Below are 25,662 nucleotides of genomic sequence, written 5' to 3'. Positions count from 1 at the left end.
CGCGCCGCGCCGCGCCGCGCCGGGGCGGGCAGCGGAGCCGGGCCCCGCCGCGTAGGGGCCGCAGCCGCCTGAGGCTGGCGGCGAAGCCTCCTGCTCCGTCGCCTCCTGCGCGACCCCTCTCCTCGCGGCTGCGGCGCTGCGAGCTGGGCCGGGCGGCGGACGGAGCTCGTTTCCTAGTTCTGAGGCGTCCTGTCGAGCTGAGTCAGTCTGGCGGCAGCAGCCGCGCTCGCTGGCTACCGCGACTGTGGAAAACGTATGCGGTCACCTGCACCGGCACGGCAGTGCTGCTACTGCGCCAGTACTTCTCTTGGTATAAAGCTGGCCTCAGGAAGAGCGAGTAGGCCATGGCAAGTGATGTCTTCGTTTTCTAGAAGCCATGTTTTTGCATTATGTTTGTAAAACTTGCGGTACCGATAAAGTGCAGCCTCTGCTGCTCTTGCGGTGTGCTACTTATTGATATGGTAGTTAGCCTGGTGGTATTGTCTGGGAACTCTGAATTGCCAGGGTCTTTGTTCTGTGTTCTTATGAAAGTCGGTGTCCCATGGTGCCTTTGGCTCAACAGAAACAGTGACACCTACTGAATCATCGACACTTATTTCCTTCAACGCTCTTTCCTTGGATGCCTTCATGCAAGTGTTGACCAGGACTTCATTTGTTTAGATTAGGTAGCTACAAATCATAAAAAAGTCAAAGTATGAGGCAGGTGCCTGTAAAGCCAGAGGCTCCTGCTTGTGAAGGATGTAGACTTCAGTACGCTAAAATATTCCAGAGGGTGAAGTTTCCTGAAGGAGACCTAGAACTTGCTTTGTTTTCCATAAAATTTCTCTGAAATTCAATGTACACAACTGAGTTTGACTTCATGTTATTTTTTTTTGCCTAGTTAGTAACTGCAAACTCTCAATGAAAAACAGGTTACACATGAAAGAGTGTAACTGGTATCTAGAATTTGAAATTATTAGTTATTAATGAGCTGAAAGACGCTCTGTTGTTTTCAGAGGAGAATACAAAAGGTGAGTGTAAAATGTAGAGCCAGCACCCTGGCTAGAATATCAGACTCTTGCTCCACCTAGTTGCTGTGAAGAGAGAAAATGCTGGTATTTCTTTCAAGTTGTTACTCTTGGGGCAGTTCAAGATTAATTTTTTTTTATGTCAGTGTCCCAGGCATAAGTTTCATTGATGTCTCTTCTCCAGTTGCCAAAAAGGTGAGATTATTCTCTTGTCTTCACTGGTCTTTTGGCAGCTGCAGTATTGCATGCTATTTGCTGTTTATATATATGACTTTAAGAAGTTTATTTCAAACATGAACCCGGTGAAAGTGCCAGCTTTTCTGGTAGACTATCTCAGAAACTGAAATAGTTAAACTAATGAAAACATATATCTTTACTGAAAACAGTTGCACAAATTTAAGTGATTAATAGAAAGCACTGCTTAAAATATCTTCATTGTTCATATATATCTTAAACTTTTAACATTGTCTTGGTATCCCTTTCAGGTGCTATTATCAGATTAGATTTACAATTGAATCTTGATTCCTGTGAAATAAGACTGCTGCTGCTCCTGTGGGGCCACTGTTTGCTTTGGTTCCCAGACAGTGTCACAGCTAGCACCAAAAAAGTGCAAGACTTGCAGTCTGTGTAGTGTGACTAGTATTGGCTGTTTTTCTTAAACTGTCAAGATGACCTGTTGTTAATAATAAATGTCAACAATGGATGTGATGTTTCTAGTGCCAGCCCTGAAAATAGGTTACAAATTGAACATCTGTTCAAATGCATTTGGGATCAACAAGTGGGTTGTTTTGCTGGGACAGGTTGGCCAACAATGTCTGCCATATTTGCAGGTGAGGAAAAAAAAAGTCTTAAACTTATATGGCAAAATGAAAGCCGTTCAGTTATGGTTCTGTAGCTAATACTATGACTCAGTGACTTGACTCCTTTTTTATTTGTTTATAGTCATTTCAGAATGCTGCCAGAATATAACTCTTGAGGTTTCGTAGGTAAATATTTTGGGTCCTGGGGCCAAATTTAGGGCTATGCAAAGCGTATTTTATGTTGCTCCATTGATGTAAATCAGGTTAGCAGCTGTTCAAATCTGAGGAAGATTTTACTGTGTTGGAAAACTTAAGTAATATAAGGTTTGTTATTGCTGATCCTATATTGCACATTTAGAACAGGCAGTATGTAGGTTAGAATGGAAAATAACCTTTAAGTACCAAATCACTCTGGGACGTCAGTTGATAGTAAGTGCCACCTATCCGCCTTTATTTTCCGTAGAACCTATTTGATTGTACTGAACACAGCTTGGCTCAGTATTAGGACATGGACCAAATATTTGCTTTCTTGACTGGATGTGATACTGAACCTGCAGGCCTGTACACTGCTTTGTGCAAAGGCTTCTGTTCTTGTTAGGTARATGAATACTTATAAGCCCGCTGACGTGGAATTCCAATACACGGGGCACTTCAGCTCAGTAAAACTGTTTGTCATTCATTTTTTTCTTTTTGCATATTTAGTTTATTTTGTGAGGTCATGGCCACACAATCTGTGCAATTCCTTGCTTACTAAACTTGATTTAACAACGTGTTTTGGTAATGCTCTTATACACAGTGTGACTGAGTGGTCATGTTATGGACTTCTCATGCCTCGATATCGTTTCTTAGTGAATGACTTGAATTGTTTGAGTGATGAGGTGCTGGAACAAGTTATGGGAAAAACAATTTCTTCATTTAGTCTGTTTAATCTATAGGAAGATTTTAGAGAAGTTAAAACTTGCTGAGACTTCATGGTGCGCTTCTTGGAATGCCAGCACAGCCCACTGTTGGAATTTGCAATATTCAAGGTTTTATTGTAATTGATTCAGTTACTATCCACCAATGTGGTGTATAGGCTGCAAGATATCATTAGGCATTTTTTGAATGCTACAATTATGAAATAGAATAATGTGGCTTGCCTTATATTTTTAACTATTAGGCCAAGAGCAGTGTTAATTTTAGAAGCCCACAGTTCTTGCAGAGAATTATTGTCAATTCTAAGATTATCTGAAAATTTCAGGGTAATCTCCATTTGGAAAAGTTAGTAAAATCAAGTTTAGTTCATACAACCATAGAAAACAGTTTCAACTCTTTTTGTTTTCCCCATTTTTATTTAACTTCAACCTTTTTGTGTAATTTTTTTCTGGCAGAGAATATAGTTTTCAGTAGTAATATATTTATCAGCTTATAGTACATTTTGTAAACTAATTGTATTCCTGAAATATGTGCTTTCTGTTGTGTGCTAATTTTAAAACAAAATGCTGACATACTGAATTATATGTGTAATTATATACATTATGTTGGAACTCTGCTTTCTGACAAGGGGAGGTCTGTGCAGAGTTGTATCCTCTGATTTAAACTTGAATATGAACTAAAGATTGTGGCTGAAAACTTAAATCTATAAATGCAGTGTTTCAGATTTGTGCCTGCTTCTCACAATCACAAATTGGCCGTGTTCCCCATACAAAGATCACTTAGGTGTACATGTTAAAGGGAGCATTAGGTGATTTGGTAGTAGAGTCTCTTTCCTGACTTGCATATGCTTTTAATATTTCTTAAAATGCTTTATTTCATAAGGTCAGCTTAGTTGCAATTCTTTTAATGTGATCCAGTTCTGGCTCAGTGTTTTCCCTGTAGTCCATGGATTACTGAATGGTACAACCAAAAGAAGTTGAAACTCTGTAGTAGTCCAATCTGTTGTTCTTTTTTGTTATTGTGGTCTATCTTTCTGTTGGCACTCGAGGAACTTGACTGCATGGATTGTTTAGCACTAGAGTTAAAGCATTGGATTTTCCATTGTCTTATGTCTAAGTGTATTGAAACACATCATTGATGCATCTGTGTGACTGTTTATGGAGCCAACCTTGTAGTATGCTCTCATTCTTCGTGTTTCTTTGAGATAAAGAAACCCTGTTTGATTAACTACTCAGTGCATAAGTAATTTTTTCTCAGAGTTTGAAACTTGATTAAAAATTATTTAGAACAATGGTAAATTGCTGTTTGATGGAATAGAAACCTTTAGAAGACAATATATTGACTTTCCTGACAGTTAGGTTAGTTAATGGATATTTTAAAGATGCACCTGTGTAACCTAGGTACTTAACAAGTATTTTCTGATAAATGACTAGCAGATATTAATATCCCTTTATATCTTTTGAAATAACACTCCCAAGTCTCTGCTATGCAAATACTATTATGCAGAGTAACAATTTCATTTTGACCTTTCATATTTTTTAAAATCTTTTTAAACAGTTTAAATCCATGTCAAATAAGGCACAAATACATTCTTCCTTCCTACTCTGATTTACTGTGTGTTTGTTTTGTTTTGTTTGGATCAGCCATCCACAGTCTCATAAAAATCACAAAACTTTAAAAGGTTGTCCCGTATACTGTTAAAATTGTCAACAGCGAAAAACACCTGAATGGATGAACAGCTATTGCAGAGGTATCTTGGTAAGATATCCTATATGTTTRTTTTAAAGTACTGTCAACTTCTCAACCTAGTGGCTATAAGCCTTGGTTATATAGGGAGGGCCTCTAACTGCCTGGAACTGAAGTTCGGACAAAAACTTCAGAATTGTGGATTACATGGTGATATGAGGAAAAATGCTGTTGTATGGTCTGCTTCTTGTTGATGAGATTAATAGTGCCTTACTCCTGACAGAGTGAAAAAATTTTTAAGCTGTAATGGGTGTAGTTCACTCATGTTTTATATTCTGTATTACTTTAAATTTAAAACTTGCTAAAGCTAAACAATTTAGAGATATTTACCTAGAAGGTCAAATGAGTAAGAATTCTATTGGCAGTAAGTCAAATGGCAGTTTTTCCTCAGGAAAAATGGATGTTGCCCAGTCTCTTTCTAGTTAAGTAGAAAAATTAAACACCTTATGCTGTCTCATGAAAAAACGAGTATAAAGCTTGGTTCTGAACATGCAGCTGTACTGCAAGAATCACTATTTACACATAATCCTTTTATGCTCCTTTCCAATCTCAGTGACTTGCTCCAGAGCAGACTTACTCTATTGCAAGTGCAGTACTTTTAATCAGTAGATTGCAGAATGCCTTTACCAAGAGGGTAAGTGCTTGCTAATACTTTCTCCTCACTCAAGGCTCAAAGAAGCAGAGTGGCTTGCTAAAGGCTGCTTGGAAGGATTAGATTGCATTGCCTCAATTTTCTCTTCTGGACTACTAGCCTTGTAAACTCAAGAAGCTGAATTTGTTTCTTGAAATGACTTTTTTATAGGTTTGATTTGATTGCAGAGATTTTAGAAAATTATTTGGTTGTAACTAGCATGTATAATTGACAAGGGCCAACTTCTAGGCACAGGAAGATAGTAACCCTCTGTTGAGTCACGAAAGTCACAGCAGCTTCTACAGAAGCCTAATTTTGGGTGCGCTTTGTAGCTGCACTTCCTCTGCTGTAAGCCATGGGCTGTGCCAAAAGTGATCTCCTGCCTGAAACCACAAATTCTTGTCCTTCTTTCTGTATAGCATCCAGCAGTTGTGCAATGTATCTGTTTTCACTGAATCACTTTAATTCACAATTGTAGGATTACCAGATATGATTCATGAGGAAAGAAGACTGTACCTGTCAGCAGTTATATTGCCTGAGTGTATGTAAAACTTAACTATTTGCTTCTTTTTGTTTCTTTTTTACTTCTTGGGTTAAGAAGACCTGCAGCCATTAATTCTGTTATATGAAAGAAGTCTGGAGCTTACTGATGTCTGCAGTTAGCTTCTGTTGAAACTGCTGGGGCATGGGTATAAGTAAGACTAGAATCCAGTTAATACACTTAACTACACATTTTAGTAGGAATAGCAGTTGAAAGTTTAAGTCATCATGGGTGTGACTTGAAACAACAATTCTGGACAAGGTAATGTCACTTGAAAATCAGTCTTTGTAATAGAACTGTGATCTAAGGGGCTGTGGGGAATGTAAATTATAACTCTGCCATCTAGATAAAAACCCTTGCCTCCATGTCATCCACCACCCTGTTAAAAACAGATTTTGGTTTGGGAAGAGTCAGCAACTTTGTTTCTTTTTTATTGTTATCTAGATAAAATTGTAGCTTAGTATTTTCAAAGCAGTTGCAGTTTTTAGAAGCCTGTTTTAGATTGGGTTTCAGTGGGTGTTGAATGTTTAATTCCATGAGGCCTCTTTCAGGCTGATACTGAAACCAAAGTTAAGAGGAATTGGGAAAGTATTTTTCATTTATTTTTTGTTTTCCTCTTTTTATTTCTTTTTCATGGCACTTTGTTGTGTGAATGGGCAGTAATGCTACTATAGTTGCTGTTTTTGATGGCATACTGTGAGTCAGCAAAAAGCTTTTGAATTGTTACGTGGTGGTAATGTATCGAAAGACAGTTTTGTTTTAAGATTTTTACTTCATCTGGGATAACTTTTTTTTATGGGGCCTTGCTAGGCCAACTTGTCAGATGTTAACAAGTTAATGTTTAAAATATGCATCTGCTGTGCAAAGTGTCTGTACAAAATAGTCCCTTTTAGTCAGCTGTTCTACTTAATGTGTATTCAGACATTTGCTTTGTTCAGTGACAAAACAAATGTTTACTAGAACTAGCTCAGTTACAAGAATGCAAGTTGGATTCCCTTTGCATTTGTTCAGAACTGTGCATCAACAGAGTTGTGTTCACCTACATGTGGCAAAAACCTTCAGAGGCAATTGAATTGAGCAGGTGTAATAGAAGTCCTAACTTGATTTGTGGACCCTGATTTTTTTGTTAGCTTGGAACAACAAAGTGGAATTTTGTTAGCAGAGTATTGGGTTGAGTTTAATTTTAAGGTCCTGTGAACTTGAGGATATTTGGCGTGGAAACCACTGAGAGTGAAAACAGGAAGTGCTAGAGTGTGGCTAAAAGTGTTCTCAGTGTGAAAAATTATGCTATGCCTGTCCTTTAAAAAACAAAACAAAACAAAACATGTATATAGTGTATTATTAAGAAGAAACAAATTAGGGTAAATTGTTAATGCAAGCAAGGCACTTCAACAAGACTAGCTTCAGCTCTGATTAATTCATGTCAAATCTATAAGTTACCATGCTTTTAGAAGTCTGTAACATTGAATTAATTCACTCTAGTTAAGAGTACTTTTTTCTTTTTTCTTAAGGAAATCAGGCTTCTATCTATCTAGATGGATAATCTTGTGTTTCTGTCCAGTCTTCCAACTGATGCTACTATTACATCTAAATAATTAACATTACTTTTTACCATATTTTTATTGAATTCAGCTACTCAAGCAGAATAAATAAGAAGTTTCTGTGAGCATGCTATATGTTAAATATGGCAAAACACTATTTATTTATTTATTTTTACATCTACAAACTCCTTTTTATGCTTGGATAAAAGCAAACACCTTTAATATCACAATGCATAGTATTATTACAAAACTTGTATTTTTGAACAATAAAACAAATTGACTGAAACCATTGTTTATAGTACTACATGTTAATAAAAAGAGAAGAGTCAGTGCAATAGGAGAATCAGGCTTAATTTCCAGCCAGCTGGTGAGACTTTGAACTTCTTCCTCTTCTGGTTTCCCCAAGTGACAAACGGTTACAAAGCATTTTTGCTCCAATTTACTGATAGAGTTATCTAGCTCAGTTCTACAAATGGAGGATGTAACCATTTCTAGAGTTTCTTTTCTTACTGCAGCCTAAATATGTATTAATTACCATCTTTTCTCCTTTCTCTTCCTCTCTTTGTTGTCAGTTGCATATATTTAATTTGAGGCACTTGGGATGATACATAATTATAGTTTGATAGCTTTTTCAGAAGCGACATGTTAGATACTGACAATTTTAAACACTTGTAATGAAAATGGTTTTCAGGACTCTGTACAGATATATAGATTACTTGCTTCCCTCTGCCTCAGCAAAAAAAAAAAAGTGTGATTGTAGATGTGCTAAACTGTTACTGATGGTATCTTTGATTGTTAACAGTAATCAGGAGACCGACTTGCAAAATATCTCTAATAGTGACCTAGGTTTTGTATGGTGTTTTGTGGATGAAACTTCAAACAGAAGTGTCAGTTTCGTTCACAGCTTTCTCATTCTAGAGTCATGAGGTTGTGCTGAATGCAAGTGATGCTGGTGAAGAGACTTGACTTTTCTTGCAGCTCTGTTAGCCTTTTAATGTAGATATGCTTCAGGTAGCCAAAAATGACTGAGTATTCATAACAGTTTTATTATCCTGGCTGGAAACAGATCCCTTGCCCTTTGGATCATCCACATACATTGCTGTAGGAGTTCTTTTATGGTCCTGGTATAGTGACTGTTGCATTTGTTTATTACTGTAGTGTTATTTGCAGATCGTCTAATTACCATGACTACATGTTAGCAGAGAAAGGGATGTGTATGTGCTTTGATGTCTGTATATTGGTAATATTAGATACTGTGTGGTTATCTATATAAAGTGTCTTGTTTCTTTGACCTCGTGGTAAATAGCTGCTTTGAGAGATGTGTAACAAGATTTGGTTTGGAATAAAGTTAAAGTAATCTGAATGGCCATTATCCTACAGCATCAGCGTTCTGACAGCTGCTAAGTTGGGGAATTTGCTGTCACAACATATTGTAGAAAATATGGTAGTAAATAAGTTTGGATTACTCTTTGCTCTAGCACAATATAGTAGTTCTTTATTCTTATGTATTAACTTTGTACCAAATTTTGAGGATTTCTGCTATTTTTTATGATAAATTGGAATGTGTTTTGTTAAGGATAATTAACCAGACAAGTGCAGAATGGGAAGCAGCTGGCTAAATAGTTGCTATGCGGAAAAGGGTCTAGAGGTTATAGCTGTTGAATGAATCAACACAGTTAAAATGATCTTTTCCTGTATGGATTTTTTAATTTTTTTTTAATAAGTGGGAATACAACTTGCAAGGTGCAGAGTTCATCCTTTTGTTCTGCTAAGTATGGATAAGAATTTATGTAGAATATTGAGCCCTGCACTTACAGAAAGATATGGTTGGATTTAGAAATCTAGAGATTAGTGGGAATGATTGCATTAGAAAACATGACTTTCAAGGAAAGGTTAGCCTTGCTGCAGTCCTTTATTCTGAGGAGAAGAACAATCTGCTTGCATTGTCCATGGTGGACAGAACAATGAAGAAGTAGGGTAGTGGAGTTCTGAAACAGATTTCTTTTAAGAGTTAGAGTCTCTATCACTGGGATCCTCTGAGAACAGGCTAGATAAATGTCAGGAATAATTTAGGTAAGTAACCCGCTTTGGGCAGGAATGGACTACATGATTTTCTAGAATACCTCCAAGTCTAAATATTACCAGTATCAAGACTAGCTTAAAAACTGTTTCTCTAAGAACTGGAACAATTCTGTGTGAGCAAACTCCTAAATGACCAAATGCATTGCTACCCAGGCACAGTGATTCCTTACCTCTCTTGTCTCTCAGACTCACTTTTTGGGCCTGTTTTTAATCTTCCTACATTATCGACCCTTTCAGTTAGACACTGGAGGTGAGACCTAAACCAGTGGGGTTTTCCTTGCTTGTTATGAAATATAATTATTTAGTAATAAGTTATTGCAAGATTAATATTTGGGGGTCCTGTGTGGAATGAGAATTCAACAGAGTGTTTGGAATGGGATCCTTTTAAAATTAAGTTGACTATACTACTTTAACAGTGTTAAATATGGTGAACTTCTGGAAGGCTTCCTAACTGCCTAAGATCCTTTCAAAATTACTTTGTCCACTGAGTGATCATGTTGAATAAATTTATCTGATTTTCTTATTGTCAAGTTATTTCTTAATGTTTTTCTCAGGTATTTCCCATTTAACATTTTGTGAACTTTTTGCTTTCAGTGAGAATGCTTTTCTACAGAATAATGAATCTTGATCAAAACTCAGTCAAAGCATGATCTGCTTATTGTCGGCTAAGAAGGCAGGAAGAAATACTATTGCTTTCCATATTCAGTTGTTTTAATGAAGCCATGATTTTATGGTCAGCTGAAATATGTGGCTATTCACCATGCCCAGGGCTGGAACCATGTTTCATGTAGCTGTGTTGGGATTTGAAACTTTTGACTGTATGGAAGGAAGTGCTAGATTTGACACATGGAAGGCTGCAGAAATATGTGTAAGAAGAAAGGATACTGCTCCTTTCAGTGTCAGCACAAATGAAGACTGATTTAACAGAATTGTGACATAGTGTCCTCAGAATGTTAACAATGGATGGCGTCAGTGATATATGTACCAGTATATTTTTACTGTGTCATGGATGCATGCCTGATTGAAGCCACAGAATGGTGTTTAAGTGGAAGCAGATTATTGCCAGCTACATAACTAGTGATCTATATATAAGACACTTTCGATTTTTATTGTATGGAAAAGGAATGACTTGATTTCTCATCTTCTTCTGGGCAAAAAATGTTGAGAAAACTTAATGGTATTTCTAGATTATGTAAAGCAGAACATATTGTGCAAGTTGTTTAGCATAATAAATGTGAATAAAATAGCCCTTCCTTAAATTATAAAAATCTAATAGTTCAGTATTCAGTTGCATAACTGTATAATGTTAACTTTTTTGTTTAGTTCAAAGAAGAAATCTCTAAGCGTTTCAAGTCCCACACAGATCAACTTGTGTTGATATTTGCTGGAAAAATTTTAAAAGATCAAGATACTTTGACTCAGCATGGAATTCATGATGGACTCACTGTTCACCTGGTCATCAAAACACAAAACAGGTAACCTTACTGATGAGCAATCTTCTATTTACCTCATAAGAAGTAAAAATATTCTTAATTCCTAGTATAACAGCTTTATGTTGGGCAGGCCTGGATTTGACTACAGAACACATTCAAAAGCAGTGAAAATACTCCTACTGTTGAACAAGAGCACCCCATATATCATATATATACTTTTTGAAAGTTTAATGTTACCTTCTAAACTAAACCATTACTGTTAAAATTACTTTCATCAGTTCCTTAGTCACAGTGTAGTTTTGCCCCATAGTTTTCTTGGATATCAGCTCTCAGTGTCCATAAAGATCTGTTGTGCAGCTTTTCTTTTCGCATGCAAAGAATTGTAGTGAATCCTTATGCACTGTTTTGTTAAAACAAGGAAAGAAAATTCTTACAAGACAACTGCTGTAGTGCAACTAATTCATCTGGCTGAGCAGAAAGTCTTGGATTTTAAGAACTGTTCTTTCTGGAAGGCTACTTTTAAATGATGATGAGAAAGGTACATCAAGTTGAGCTATGTCATCTGCATGTAACTTTCCCTGAAATGAACAAAAGGAAAAGAATTAATTGAAAAATCCTTTCAGTAACTAGGACAGTGTATCCCTCATTTGAATCTAACTTGCTTAGTTAATGTGTTAGCTCTTCTAGTCTAAAAGTGTTCCTGCTCCCTTTCTACTTACGCCATTCCTGTTTGTGGTGAGGATCTTTTTCTATGGAAAAACTTCAGATGATGGAGAAAAGAGCATGAAACTAATGAGAAAAAAGAAACACACTTTCCCTTTCTAGGCCTCACTAAGTTGCAAAGGCCTAAGACTAAACAAAAACCTCTAATACACAGCATTACCCTTAATTTAGGCATACCTTGAAAATGATGTCTGCAGTTCCGTGCTTGTGTCCCAACAGCACTATCTTCTCTGTCCTGGAGTCTTGTCTCTTGCAAAATGTTTTTCAGTTAGTCCTGGTAGATGACTCCCCTTCTTCCTTCCTTGCCCTACCCCACCGCCCCCTCCAGCCTGAAATTTAGCCCTGATGACCACCCCAATCTTGTAAGCAGTATTAGCTAATATATTAATTTTAAAACTACTGCTTTTTGTGCATACACTTTTGAGTGTGGCAGAGAGACTCCATAAGACGTGGTAGCAATAGCAGGATACTTTTGACTAGGGACCTGCAATAGGTATAAGTACTGAAATAGCAGTGCCAGTGGCTACTGATGCTGCATATCTGAATTAACAAAAGTTCTCTTCCAAAACCAGATCTGAAAAAGGTGATCTTTTCCTTTCTAAACAATATTAGATATGTAGATTTCAAATGGGAATCCTCATATATCAAGCCTGTTTAAAAAAAAAAAAAAAGATAATTTTATAATGACATGCTAGTGTTTACAGAAAAGTTTTTAAAATAATACGGGCTTCTGATGTAATCTTTAAGGTGGCCAATACAGTTTCAAAGTAGTAGTGATTAGCAATGGGTAGTGAGAATGCATTGAATTTCTCAGTACAAGGTTCCAAGTAAAAACCTAGAATATGTTCACAACCTGACAAAAGAAAAGTTAATGCTGAAGTAGATGTGTAATAATACATGCACTTTACAGGAATTTGAGTCACTGAAAGACCTGTGACAAAGCAACATCTTTAGGGTATATACTCTCAGTTTCTAAATGGCAGAAATATGAGTTAAAATTTTTTCAACAACTGTCCACATCAAAATAAACAACTTCTAACACTCTTAACAAACAAACACTAATTTCTCAAGAAAATCACTTCCATGTTCGCTTCTTAGTTTCCACCTACATCTAGGCGTGTTGCAGAAATTTCTTCTGCCTGGTGTTTCTCTCGTATGTATGGATTATGCAATCCTGTTACAATAAATACCTTAAAATAATATAGAAATAGGCAATCAGTTTTTACATTCTTGTCTACTTTCCTGTCCTGCAACAAAACCTCTTTTGCTTGTTACATCAGGAGGTAGAGTTGCTTCTCGAAAGAGAGTTTCTCAGTTGCAAAACTGAAGAGGTTTTTATGCTTTTCTTTTTTTTGTTTATGGAGAAAAGATTAATATGTTTCTGAGACAAAAAGAAACCAAATGTCTTCATTAGAAAATCGTCTTTTCTACATATGATCTTCAAAACCATTGAACTTGCAGCTGCTTGGCCAATGGTAGTAGTCTTGTGTACAGTGTTGGTAGTTGCTGTTAATGTTACAGAGTATTAATGCTTTTTTTTTTTTTTTTTTTCCCTGCAAGAGCCCAGGTTTTCATTCACTGTCTCAGGTCAGGGCGGCTTATTTCAAAGCTGATTATCCAGGTATTCCCTTACCTGGATTATTAGCTTGTATCTGGACGATTTCCTCTAGTACAGTTTTCACTCAGCAGAATCCATATATGTTTGGATAGACCTGAAAGTAAACTAAAAATCAATATAAATTCAAATATGCAAAACCAAATTCATAGGAGTCATTATGGACTTCAGTAGCAGCTGTAGCAGAATTTTTAGATCTTGTAGACTTAAATTAATGTCTTTTGGTTCGCACACACAACATCAGTGGGAATCTGACTGCAGTTATTAGGCCCCATCACACCCTATACCTTCATGACTGGGCGTGCCACATTTTATTTACTTATTTTCAAGAATGCTTGGCATAAGGATAATGGTCAAATTAGCAGGGTATACTAGCAGATGGGCTACTTTAAGGCAATTTGATTTGGTGAAAGAAGTTGCAAAGTGCGCAGAGGATTTCATACTCCCTTCGGTTTCTGTCTGTGACTTAGATGGCGATGTTTAGCTTGAAGTCAGAGAACTCTTGGAAAACTCAGGGAAGCCTTTGAGGAGCATGTACCTAAGGCACCTTTCAAGCTTGTTTTGATATATATATTTTTTTGGCCTTTGCTTTAGGAAATAGTCACAGAATTTTATTACACCAAAAGGTACTCTGAAATGAATTGAGGAATAAAATTTATTATACTGTCTAATCCTCAAATCTTTCTGTGAGGGCTTAGTGCATAGTAAGTGCAAGTTATTTTATGCTGTAGTTCTGCAAAAACATGCATGTGTGTCATTGATGAACCAGAAAGGGGAACTGATGAGGGTTTAAAACTAGCCTCTTCACTTTTAAATAGAGGCCAGGTTAGCTTTTAGCCAGCTCAGTTCCTTGATCTATTTCACCACATGGCACTGCCTGTGCAATAGACAGGTATGGTGAGCATATGAATTGGACAGGTGGCCTTTAATGCCTGTGTTGGTTTATGGTGACTTTAACTTTGTGTAACTGCACTGTTACCCTATTCTTAGTCTTAAAGAATATGGAGATTCTGATATTTATCTTGGGACGAAATAAGACTTTAACTGAATTTCGCAGTCAGTGAGGCATCCTATTAAAGGTGTGGTATGGAATAAATCTTGCCTTAGGCCTTGCCAAGCTTTATTTCTTTAAACCCTGGGCATGGAATTGGTACTATTTTGAGGGAGTAGGAGTACAGTGGGGTAAGGCTAAGGATCCCTAAAGCAAAGTAGGGACTGAGGAAACAATCCATTGGCAGGCATCTCAGACATGGGATGAAAAGGTTGTAATGGCTGCCGTGATGCCCATCCATTTTCTTAAATTTGAAACTACTGTACTGAAGAACTGATGACATTACAAATGTCTGAGGATGATTTGCTATAGGAAGCCATCTAGAGATAATAGTGTATTTTTTTTCTGGAGAAATAATCAAAATGTGAATTAAGATTCTCAAGTATGACACTATTCCTGCATTAAATAGTATGACTTAAGATGCCTTGTTAAACTTGGAATTTTTTTAACTTGTCTTTTTTTATTTTTTTTTAGATCACAAGACTACACAGCTCAACAAACAAGTACCGCTGGGAGTACTGCTACCACATCAACATCAAGCAGTAGTACCTCAACACCAGCTTCAACAAATAGCAACCCTTTTGGCTTGGGTAAGAATATTTGTTAGGTAGCATGGTGGGTATATTTTCTAGGATTCAGAAAACTGTCCCTGGAGATTTATGTTAATGTAAAAAGGACTTTAAAAAATTACTGATTATAAAAATCTGTGGTATTGATTGTAAAAGGTTTCTGATCAGCAAGTTATCAGAGGAAAGATATTTCCTTAATTTTTGTAGACAGAACTTCACAGACTTGTGCTATGTCTTCTTCAGTGGTAAGGTGCAACTGGCGTCATGTTCTGCACTGTGGGTAATAAAATTCCTTGCAGTCTCTGTTTGCTCCTTAACAGTGTATCTAAATTGACCTGAGGAGAGTATTGAAGAAGTTGGACACATAACATCAAGCCAAGATTTGGAACAGAAGTAACAAAATTACTGCTGTCTTTTGAACCAATATTTCTCAGCTTCTGAGTCTGATAGCATTGTCAATCTTCTCTTTCAGGAATAGAGAGACTACAGAGGTTACAATCTACTGATTTTAAAATATTGTCTCTTTCCATAGACACACTGTATTTTGTGATTCATGCTATTTAATCTCATTTGCTTTTTGAAAAGTAGAACCAGAAGAACTAACTGTGTTAAGCGATTGCTTTTTTTAGGTTTAAACAGTTCTTCAGACTGACTGGTACCTTCTAAAAATTTGAAACTTTTGTGTTTTTGGACTCAGCAAAGGTAGAGAATTCAGAGTATTACTTGCTCTTGGTGACACTTCAAAAAGAAGAGTTCTGCTTTTAATTAGAATAGGGAACATGCATTGTATTAAGAGATCTCTCTTGGTTATCTGTCTGCTCTTGGTTAGATTATAAATAATTATTATGAATGTATTGGAAAGTGTGGAGGATAAACCTGAGGCCCCAAAACTCAAACATCTCTTGTACCTTAGTTATAAAAAAAAAAGCTCTTAGAATTTTAACAAGTTATATTTCAGATGCAGTTTGTTGGATGTTTAGGTAAGTGTCTTGTTATTTAAAGAAGCAAACATCTCAGTGGATGACTCCTTAACAGCCTTGCAAAAATGGAATTTCCATTGGGTTTCATTATTTTGAAGTGTGGAATATGTTTTAAGTGTTTTGTATTTAGAAAGATCCTGGATGTGTTTAGATGTATACCAGAAGCTGAAAGTTCAGTTATATTTTTTCATCCTCTTAAAGGTGGCCTTGGAGGTTTGGCAGGTCTGAGCAGCCTGGGCTTAAATACATCAAACTTTTCAGAGTTGCAGAGTCAGATGCAACGACAACTTATGTCCAACCCAGAAATGATGGTTCAGATAATGGAAAATCCATTTGTTCAGAGTATGCTTTCGAATCCTGACCTGATGAGGCAGTTAATTATGGCCAACCCTCAAATGCAGCAACTGATACAGAGAAATCCAGAAATCAGTCACATGCTGAATAATCCAGATATAATGAGACAGGTATGTAGAAAGATCTCTGTAAATTCATGACCTTTGATTATACTGTAACTGTGAACAACAGAGCAAAAACTGGACATGCTTAGATGAGTGCTGAAGCATTGCAGAGGAATTTAGGCATGTTAGAAAATCTGTAGAAGGTCACTGTAGGCTACTGATATATCTATTTCTAGTTGTTAGTGTCTGAAACAGGCTGCTGATTCAGAAAATTTGCAGCATAGTTATGAAAGATGCTGAAGAATTTATAAACATATCTTCTGAGTTTAGAATTGAATGCCACTGTGTGCACTTGAAATCTTCTGTTGTTTAGCCAATAAYGACTTTACCAAAAGTAGTAATTCTCCAGAATACTACTTATTTCCAGTTTATCTAACTGTGGGTTCTTCTGAGTGCTACTAAAGTTACAAGGTACATAAAGTATGCCTATGCATGCCTTAAGTGACAGACAGTATCAAGAAACAAATGGAGCCTTTGAAATTTGAGGTATTTATTTTTAAAGTTCATGTTATAAACTGCATGCTATACTGATATTAGAAATGGTAGGAATGTATTGTGTTGAAAAGGAGAAGAAAGAAAAGGATGGTACATTCAAGCTCTTTTTTTGTTCTGTTTAGTCATGCTTTCTGACCCAGCCAGCATAACAACAGTTGTGGCAGAACACTGGCTAAATATCAAATTCAGTTGACTCCCACTAAGCTGACATCTTGATTTGGCTTTAATCATAATTTCAAACTGAGCTAGACATTAGTAACTGTGGTACTGCCAAATGCTGACGTTTTCACTTTAGAATGGATTTCTTATTAATACAGATTAAACGTTCCACTTCCTTAGACACTAGAACTTGCTAGAAACCCTGCAATGATGCAGGAAATGATGCGAAACCAAGACCGAGCCTTGAGCAACCTCGAAAGTATACCGGGTGGATACAATGCCTTGCGACGTATGTACACAGATATTCAGGAGCCAATGTTGAATGCAGCACAGGAACAGGTGAGAAATGAGTGCAAGCGCCACTAAAAGTTAATATGCTCTTTGAAAGGAAAAGAAGGTAAATGATGTAGCTTTTCAAATGGATACTTGACAAAATCTAATTTCTTGAAGCTTGAAGTCAGGAAGCTTGAAGTCACTGTGAGGCCTGTTTCTCTGAAAATTCTGTGCTCCTTAAGCTTGAAGGAATAAAGATACTGTTTTGTGTGTTTGAGAAGCTGTATTAAAGCTAATGAATTTTTATATTAAATAGATATTCTAAATTCAAATTTCTTTAATTCTTTGACTTATAAAATTCTGAGGCCCAGGAAAATTTTTTAAGGGTGTGTTTAGTAACTTGGAACTTAAGGTGGGGAGAAAAAAGGCTTTGAAGTTTGTTTTTAAGTTGGAAACCACTATGCAAGATACTATCTTACTGTGATCAAAGTAGTAGTATAGTAGCAACACTGCTTTAAAATAAATGTTATTTTATTTTTTGGAGATGCTAGTATCTCTTTCTCAATGTTGGCATCTTTTCAAAATATTTATGACTTACTTTAGACTGGTGAGTATAATTGATCAAGAGCCATCAATATTTATCTTCATGTATAATTTTGAAAAGGTAACTTGCTGTTTCTAACACACTTTAAAATAGTTGGCTTTAATAGATGATATATGTTTGTTTTTCCTTCCTCCGTAGTTTGGAGGTAATCCATTTGCTTCTTTAGTAAGCAATGCATCATCAGGAGGTGACAGCCAGCCATCTCGTACAGAAAACAGAGATCCTTTACCAAATCCCTGGGCTCCTCAGTCGAACTCTCAGAGTTCCACAACAAGTACCAGTAGCAGTGGCGAGAGTGGTGGCAGTAGTAATGTTGGAAGTAGCACCTCTGGCAGTACGGGACAGAGCTCAACCATACCAAATTTGGGACCTGCACTAGGAGGTATGCTTGTAATTGTGTAGATTTGTACATATGCAGGAATTTGCTGATTCTTTTATTAGAAAGAAAGATTTTGATTCAAATTCTTACTGCTTTTTACTTTCTTAGAACATTTGGCTAGTATCAAAGTCCTTTGTAGAAAAACAAACATGAAAAGTAAACTAAGAGTACTTGTGTACTGTCTTAAAATGAAAAAGTAGGGGATCTCTAGATGAATGATATTCTTCCTGTTTGGAGCCAAACATGAAAACAGCTAATAATGTAGACACTTAGTGGAACTGCTTGTTGGATACAGCCTCTGTCTTAACTTGTTTCTAGGGGCAGATGCATCTGTAAGCAGAACCACATTGAGGTGTACTTAAGGAGCTGAAACTCTTAAAAACCAAATAGTTATATCCCAGTTTTAGGTAGTCTAATTCATTTGATTATAGACAGTATGTTTACTAAAGTGGCCTTTTACTTTTTTTTAAGCTGGTATGTTCAACACACCAGGAATGCAGAGCTTGTTACAGCAGATAACAGAAAATCCACAGCTTATGCAGAATATGTTGTCTGCACCATACATGAGAAGCATGATGCAGTCATTAAGCCAGAATCCTGATCTTGCAGTACAGGTAAATGCATTAGGTATAGCAGTTAGTTGTGTGCATTAAAGTGGAGGAAAAGGGAGTTTAATCTATGATACAGTTGTATTTTCACTATAGGGTAATTCTGCCAACATCTCAACAATCACTTGTTTGTTGTGAATGGTCCAGGTTTTAAAGTATGTAAATGCCTAGCTCATTGAAATTATTACCTAGTTACTTTTAACAATTTGTTGCCATAAGTTTCTTCAATTTGTAATTGGAGATCATGCCAGGCATTCCTCTGAATTAATTTTTAAGTTTATGATTTGTGCAGCCCTAAACTTGTGACCTAGCATAAGAACCAGTTAGACAAAACAAATGCTTTAATCATAAATTAAAATAGATCTCCTAGTAAGTAAATAAATATCCAAAGTAGCTTGGGAGGAGAGAGGTGGAGAGGAAGGAGTTGGTGCTGTATCTAGGTGTTAATCTGGTTTTCATTTCTCATCTGTGACTCTTGCTCACTATAAAAGAAAGTGCTGATACTTAGTGCTGTTTTATGAATGGTATCATAGAAGTGCTTTCCAATTTTACTTACAGCAATAATATCCAGAGTCAAATCTTGAACTAAGGAAAACATATTATTTTTTGTATATTAAACAATTTGTTGGAAAGTATCCCTGTTTTTTTGCAGATGATGTTTACAGGAAAGCTGTCACTATCATCTGACGAGAAAAGATTTTCTTGTAACATAAATGAGGTTGCCGTGGCAAGGATCTGACACAGCATTCACTTAAAAAGTGTTTTGTTTTTGTTTTTAACGCAGGGTGTGTGGTAAGGGGGATCAGTCAGTTCAGTCARTGTTCAGGCTGGTGGTTTGTAACAAGTTTTGGCCAAAGGAGAAGTAGGAGATAATTATTCTGTGGGGTTATTTTCATAAATGATTATCTTGTTCTGTATGATATGTGTGTGGTAAATAGTTGTCTTAAAGTCCACTCTCGTGTTTACTGCTTGATCTTTGAAGTTACATATTTTTGTCCCACAGATGATGCTGAATAATCCTTTATTTGCTGGAAATCCTCAGCTTCAGGAACAAATGAGACAACATCTTCCTACTTTTCTTCAGCAAGTAAGATGCGATACTAGCTGTTGTTAATAAATGTCTGCAATTCAGTCAGCAGTTTTTGCAACAAGTTGGTGTTTTTCCTTGATTTGGCTAAAAGCTAGATTCTGTTGCATATATTTTCTTTAGCTTCAGACATCGAGTTGGATTGTCCCTTGATGAAGAAGTGCTTGATTCATCTCTCTATTCTTTTGAAAAGTTAAACCTGACTTGTAGTGAATATTTTTGGCTGTAGCTAGTGCAATTGCTTTGATTTGCTCTTACTCCTTTGTTTAGGAGTGACTTGTTTATACGGAGCACCAGTCAGAGAACACCTCTTTGCTACACAATTTCTTTTTGCAAATAAAAGAAAAAGATCAGTGCTTGTCCCACTACTAAAATCAGTTTTTACTGTGCTTTTCTTATACCTCTTCCACCGTGCTTAAGTTTTTGTGTAAAGAGACCTTACAGGTCCTTACAGACCGGAAAGCAGCAAATCATGAACTAATTGAAAAGTGGAGTGGGTTCTGAAGTTATTTGCCTGTAAAGATTGCCATGCCACCAGACTCCTCTCTTAATACCAGTGAAATTGCAGCCTGGGTATATGCTTGATCTTGGTTGTTACAGTGTGTATAATAGGACTGTACATAGAAGTAAACAAGATTTTCATGATTTGAAAATATAATCCAGTGCAGGAGTTCCATCATTAGGCAGTCCTTGCAAGTCAGAGTAAATGTCTCTTGCTAGGATCTCATTGCAGGTAGTCAGTATTATGAATAAAATAAGCAATTTATTAACATACACATGAATTACAGTAGCAATTTTAGTGTTCAGAAGAAACTGTYTAAATTGTTTTAATCAGGTGAATGGTTGTAGCATTTCATAGTGACACTGCTTTATGATGACTCAGTAGTATCTGAGGAGCTAATATGAAATTTGTGTTTCAAAATCTGTAAATCAGTGCTAATTAGTATATTGTGCAGAGGCAGCAGAAGTCCTTTCTGTCTCCTTTGGGTATCTCTTTCCATCAGTATCACTTCAGGGTTTATCTGTGAACTGCTTTATCTGTTCCTTTTACATAAAATCTTACCAAGAATTGCTGCTACTCTACAGCTAGAATTAATAACGTTAACAGAGATAAGATACAAGTCACCTAAGTGCTCAGAGAATTGTTCGGCCACAGTTTTCTGTAAAACAACTCCAAATATCAGGAAACAATTCATGGCTTAAAGATCATTTTCTTGAAGTAATCACAGCAGCTTACTTGAGAAAACCTAGAAGGTTTTCATTCTCTCAGAACTTGGATAAATTTCACCAGCTATAGATTTGATTGATCTGACTTCTGTCTGTCAGGAAGATAAAAATCCAAGAGACAAATTGAGAATACTAAAAGCTTGATGTGCTTAAGTCTCATAACACACCCATATTCCATGACAGAGTCAACATTTGTTCTTTGTGCCCTATTCTGCCCTTCTGTTTTGCAGCAGAGGAAGTTTAATCCGTGCAGTTCTTTGTGAATCAAAATTATGTTTGCTGTGGAAGGAATTTGGTCTAGTTACCAAGTGAAGGCTGCTAAGATTAATCAGCCTGTCTGCTATTTGAAGCAGGTCTGGCTACTAAGACTGTCTCACTTGTGACTGAAACAAATAACTTTTCACTTATATGTGACATCTCTAAGCAGAGGTGAGCAAAGGCCATTAGTTTTGGTTTCATATCTAAAACAGTCCAGGTTTTGAACATTTAATTTCAGAAATCAGATGGATTTTCTTTTTAAATCATCTGTGCACATGAAGACCAATTTTTAGTTGAAGTCACAGTAGAGTGATAGCTCTTGAATATTACACATCTGCTTGTTAGTATGTTTTGTAGAGTGTTTGTATGTCTGTAGGCTGTGATGGCACTTCAAGTGTGAATAGATGCACAAATTGTCATGAACAGACAGCTGTGGCTTGAATTTAGCTAGGAAAAATAAATATTTTATAACTTTCTTACGTATCTTTTGATCAAGTTTCATTGTATTCAGCCTTGCGGCTTACCAGTAGTATGATATAGGAGACTAATTTTAGAATTACATTGGACTAATACACTCTTAGGACTTTGGAAGATGATGAAGTCTAAGAAGACTAGAAAAGGTAGTTTTCATTACCTAGAGGAGGTAATGAAAATACTTTTCCTTATGTACTCTTTATTTGAAAGCCTTTTTTTCCAGGCCAGGAAGAACACTGATCACCTCCTATGAAAGTTTTCTTGAAAAAGAAAAATATCTGAAGGATTTCATATTAATATTGAAACAGAAAGTTGAGAAACGGCAAGTTCTGAAAGCGTGTCAGATTATATGTAATGTCTAGTGTTAAAGATTAACTTTGAATGTCTGTATATGATTCAGTTATGGGTTCTCTCCTGTTCTTAGATGCAGAATCCCGACACATTATCAGCTATGTCAAACCCTAGAGCAATGCAGGCTTTGCTACAGATTCAGCAGGGCTTGCAGACACTAGCAACAGAAGCACCAGGACTTATACCAGCGTAAGAATTTGTCATACAAATTTTACTTTTCTCTTGTGTTGTGTTGTTCTTTCAGCTTTTTGCCCCTCTTTTTTAGATGTAGAGGTTTATCCAGTTTTACAGAATGTTCCTCAGGCATTTTCTATTTTCATTAAACTTGTTTTAGAATCTGTCATGTTTCTGTCTGCAAAGCACTTTTAAAATTGATGCATGGTCTTTGTCATCCACTCCTACATTTATTTGACAGGATTTTTACTCTGTAATTAAAGATATGATGGGAAGAGATATTAGTTAAGTTTTTTTTATTATTAAAATGATGCATTTCTCTTTCTGTCATTCGTGCAGATTTAATCCGGGTTTAGGTGGATTGGGAAGCACTGGAGCTCCTACAGGGTCCACTGTCCCTAGTTCTGTTCCTAGTGAAAATACAAGTTCAGCATCAGGAGCTGCTGAACCTGGTCACCAACAGTTTGTCCAGCAAATGTTGCAGGCGCTTGCTGGTGCAAATGCCCAGGTAAAGTAGATCACTATGTTTTAGGGCTCTTTCCTTTTTGAATTTTTTGATGTAGACCATTAGAGAGGAGGGTGTGCTGAGGAGAGAGCTTGCTGAATACTTCTGGCTGAAGGAGAGAAGAGGAAGCTCAAAAGCGTTGTAGCTGTGCAAATGAATGCTGGAAAAACTTGAGTAAAAGTGTCCTCTGAACAGTTGATTGTTACACACCCTTAACAGCTTAAGAGTACTGAACACCTTTATCTGTGTTTTGCGTCTGCATTGCTGGCTCTTACTGTGTAGCTTTGACTAAGCCTCTGTTCCACACTTCAGGATAGCCACGGTCAGGTTGTTTGGGGACTGAATTTGCAGGCTGTTACCTGCCATTCTGTAGGTCCAGGCCATACAGTACCTTGTGTTAGCATCCTGAGTGGAGTTCAGGCTTTCCAGAGGGCTCCAGACATCCAGCAAAGGTGGCAGCTTTGCAAATGATTGTAGAGTGGTGAACAAGAGCAGATTTAAAGGGGGCATGCTCCTAACAGTGGAGAGGTATCTCAAGGGGACTGTGTGAAACAACATCCTTACGCTGTGGTATGTAGCCAGTGTCATAGCAGGCTGCTAGTAAAAGGCGCAGTCCTGCTCTTACCTCCTCTGTTGCCACAGGGTGAGTCAGTTCAGTTTGCTGATCTAAGAGGAAAATAATTTTATTATTATTTTATTTTAGCTAACCACAAAACAGTAGTGGTCAGTGTAGCTGTGGGAAACCATATTCCCTTAGATTTTTCACTTTTGATTTGCTGAATCTTACAGTACAAATTCAGTATTCTGTTTAGTTTTGCTTGGGGGAAGAAGTTGGTGGGGGAGAAGAAGCATTTTAATTTCAGTTGATATCTTTACATTGTATTGATTTGGAAGGATATGCAGATTTTAAATACTGGTAGGAATTTCTCAATGTATGAAAATGTTGAAGTAGAACAAAAGGAAAACTAGTAGTAGCTGCAGTAGCTGCAAAAGTCTTTTGTTGATATGTAAGTAGTCTCATTGATTTTCAAAAAGTGACTTTTGAGTATTACTCCAACTTTTGAGTATTACTCCAACTCTATATACCTAAAATGTATTATTTTCATGTAATTGTCTTGTTTAAAAAATCCCTGTGAATTGAAGTTCTTACCACTGAAATCATTGAGAATTTTGCCATCAGTTTATGTATGAGCAGAATTAACCCATAAAGCACAGCTATTGGTTTGCCTTAGGCTGAAGTTTTCTAACAACTAGAATTCTGGTAAATTTAGGTCAACAAATATTTGGATCATTATAAAAGAGGTAATTCTTATGCCAAGAATAAAATAGCCTGCTACATTCACTGTTGCCAACAGTGAGGTCATCATAATCCTGCTGTCCCATATTACTAGATTAAATTGTTTCATTTTCAAAAGTGATCTATGTGCACATCTTCAAGAAACTGTTCTCAGGACACAGATTTACCTCATTTAATTATAGTTTTCTTTTTTTTGTCAAACAAGTAACACTTCCTGTAGTTCAAAAATGTCACGTAAGTGTAGATACTCTTAAAATTTGAGGCTAGTCTGACTTGCTCAGTAATTCAGTTGTGAATTGAATTTATGTCATAGTCTAGTTTTGGGAACTTAGAAATGATGTATTCAGAAATTACTAAAGACAGGGAGTGGTGCAGAACTCACTGTGTTTAAATCCTGTACTTTGCCAAATGTGTATTGTGCCTTTATAGCTTGACATTTTTCTTCTTAGCAGTTACAAAATCCAGAAGTTAGATTTCAGCAACAACTGGAGCAGCTGAGTGCAATGGGCTTTTTGAACCGTGAAGCAAACTTACAAGCTCTAATAGCAACAGGAGGAGATATCAATGCAGCTATTGAAAGGCTGCTTGGCTCTCAGCCTTCATAGCAGTGTTTCTTTAACTTGAAAAAATGTAATTTATTTTTGATAACAGCTCTTAAATCTTTAAAATACTTGCTTTATTTCATTCTGACTCTTGGGATTGTCTTGTTATAACTAAAATCAGTCTGATGCATTTTAAGGTGGAGTGCAGTACTTTTCTTCAAACAGTGGGAATCAGTGCATTTTCACTCAGTTGTTGCATGCATCACACTTCTTTGTTCTGCATTATTTGTGATTTTTTTTGAAACAATTTCAGCTTTCACAGTTGGGTGAGCAGGTTTTGTCTGACCTACAACTGTCCAATTTATTTACTACTTAAACATTAGTCTTCAGTAGTAATTTATGTAGAATACAAATTAAAAAGGAACAAATTAATTGAAGCTATAATTTGTGGGTACCAATACTGCTTATTGTGACTTTGGCATGTATTTTTTGCTAGCAAAATGCTGTAAGATTTATACCAATTGAGTAATCTACCATTTTTCCTTTTATTTGTATAAAGTATAAACACAATATATACAGTGGAGACAGCTCATTTCTAGAAATTTACATATTGCAATAGAATGAAATTATAAGTAACCAAAAAAAGCCAGGAAAAAAAAACAAGTTGTAAGACATGTTTTCAGTGTAGAATCTTCCAGCATCTTTGGTAAACATCTCAGCAAAAATATTTAGGCAAATTCATTTAAAATATACTAGAATTGCTGTTCTGGTTATCTCTTTACATCTAATTGTACAGAAACTTGCATTGTAACATTGTCTCAGTATTCACAAAGATTAACTGTAAATCACCTTGATCTTTGTGCAAATTAAAGGAGCACTGCCTTGTGCTCTGAAACTGCTTCTAAGGCTTTTGGGCTTGTTCCATTGAGATTCTAACACATATTATGATTTGTAATTGGAAGCATTACTTTCAGTCATTGTCATGTGATATTCTAATTACTTTTAACCACCATGTAAAAAATACTGTATATCTTTTGAGTTTTTATTGGTAGTTACTTCTCTTGTGCACAGGTAATAAATGAATTAAAAAATCTTTAAGCATCTTGTCTCAGTGTGTTTGCAGTTGATGATTACCTG

At 36.4% G+C, this 25,662-nt stretch overlaps 1 protein-coding gene across 7 annotated transcripts; it reads left to right on the top strand.

The window, feature by feature from the left end:
* Positions 1-323: 323 nt before the first annotated feature.
* Positions 324-25,618, top strand: UBQLN1 (ubiquilin 1). Of its 7 annotated transcripts, none has more exons than XM_026088399.1 (11): positions 324-347; positions 10,587-10,738; positions 14,560-14,675; positions 15,836-16,098; positions 16,927-17,085; positions 17,762-18,005; positions 18,474-18,616; positions 19,614-19,697; positions 22,081-22,196; positions 22,521-22,689; positions 24,433-25,618. In XM_026088399.1, exons 1-11 carry the CDS (start codon positions 345-347, stop codon positions 24,586-24,588), a joined length of 1,605 nt encoding a protein of 534 aa, XP_025944184.1. In that variant the 5' UTR covers positions 324-344; the 3' UTR covers positions 24,589-25,618. The 7 variants fall into 7 exon arrangements, with proteins under 7 accessions (XP_025944184.1, XP_025944180.1, XP_025944179.1 ...); XM_026088395.1 differs by lacking the exon at positions 324-347 and adding an exon at positions 1,691-1,837 and having other exon boundaries at positions 24,436-25,618; XM_026088394.1 differs by lacking the exon at positions 324-347 and adding an exon at positions 1,691-1,837.
* Positions 25,619-25,662: the final 44 nt, after the last annotated feature.

The sequence above is a fragment of the Apteryx rowi genome, unplaced genomic scaffold (assembly GCF_003343035.1).
Source record: "Apteryx rowi isolate R43461 unplaced genomic scaffold, aptRow1 scaffold_77, whole genome shotgun sequence".
Classification (NCBI taxonomy): Eukaryota; Metazoa; Chordata; class Aves; order Apterygiformes; family Apterygidae; genus Apteryx; species Apteryx rowi.
This window is presented reverse-complemented; position numbering and strand designations above follow the sequence as displayed.

Bases quoted from the DNA above. Each gene is read 5' to 3' on its own strand.
- UBQLN1 (XM_026088394.1), top strand. From the start codon at position 1,697: ATGTCAACAATGGATGTGATGTTTCTAGTGCCAGCCCTGAAAATAGGT. The intron at 10,739-14,559 runs GTAACCTTACTG...ATTTTTTTTTAG, and splicing joins GTCATCAAAACACAAAACAG to ATCACAAGACTACACAGCTC. The intron at 19,698-22,080 runs GTAAGATGCGAT...TCCTGTTCTTAG, and splicing joins TTCCTACTTTTCTTCAGCAA to ATGCAGAATCCCGACACATT.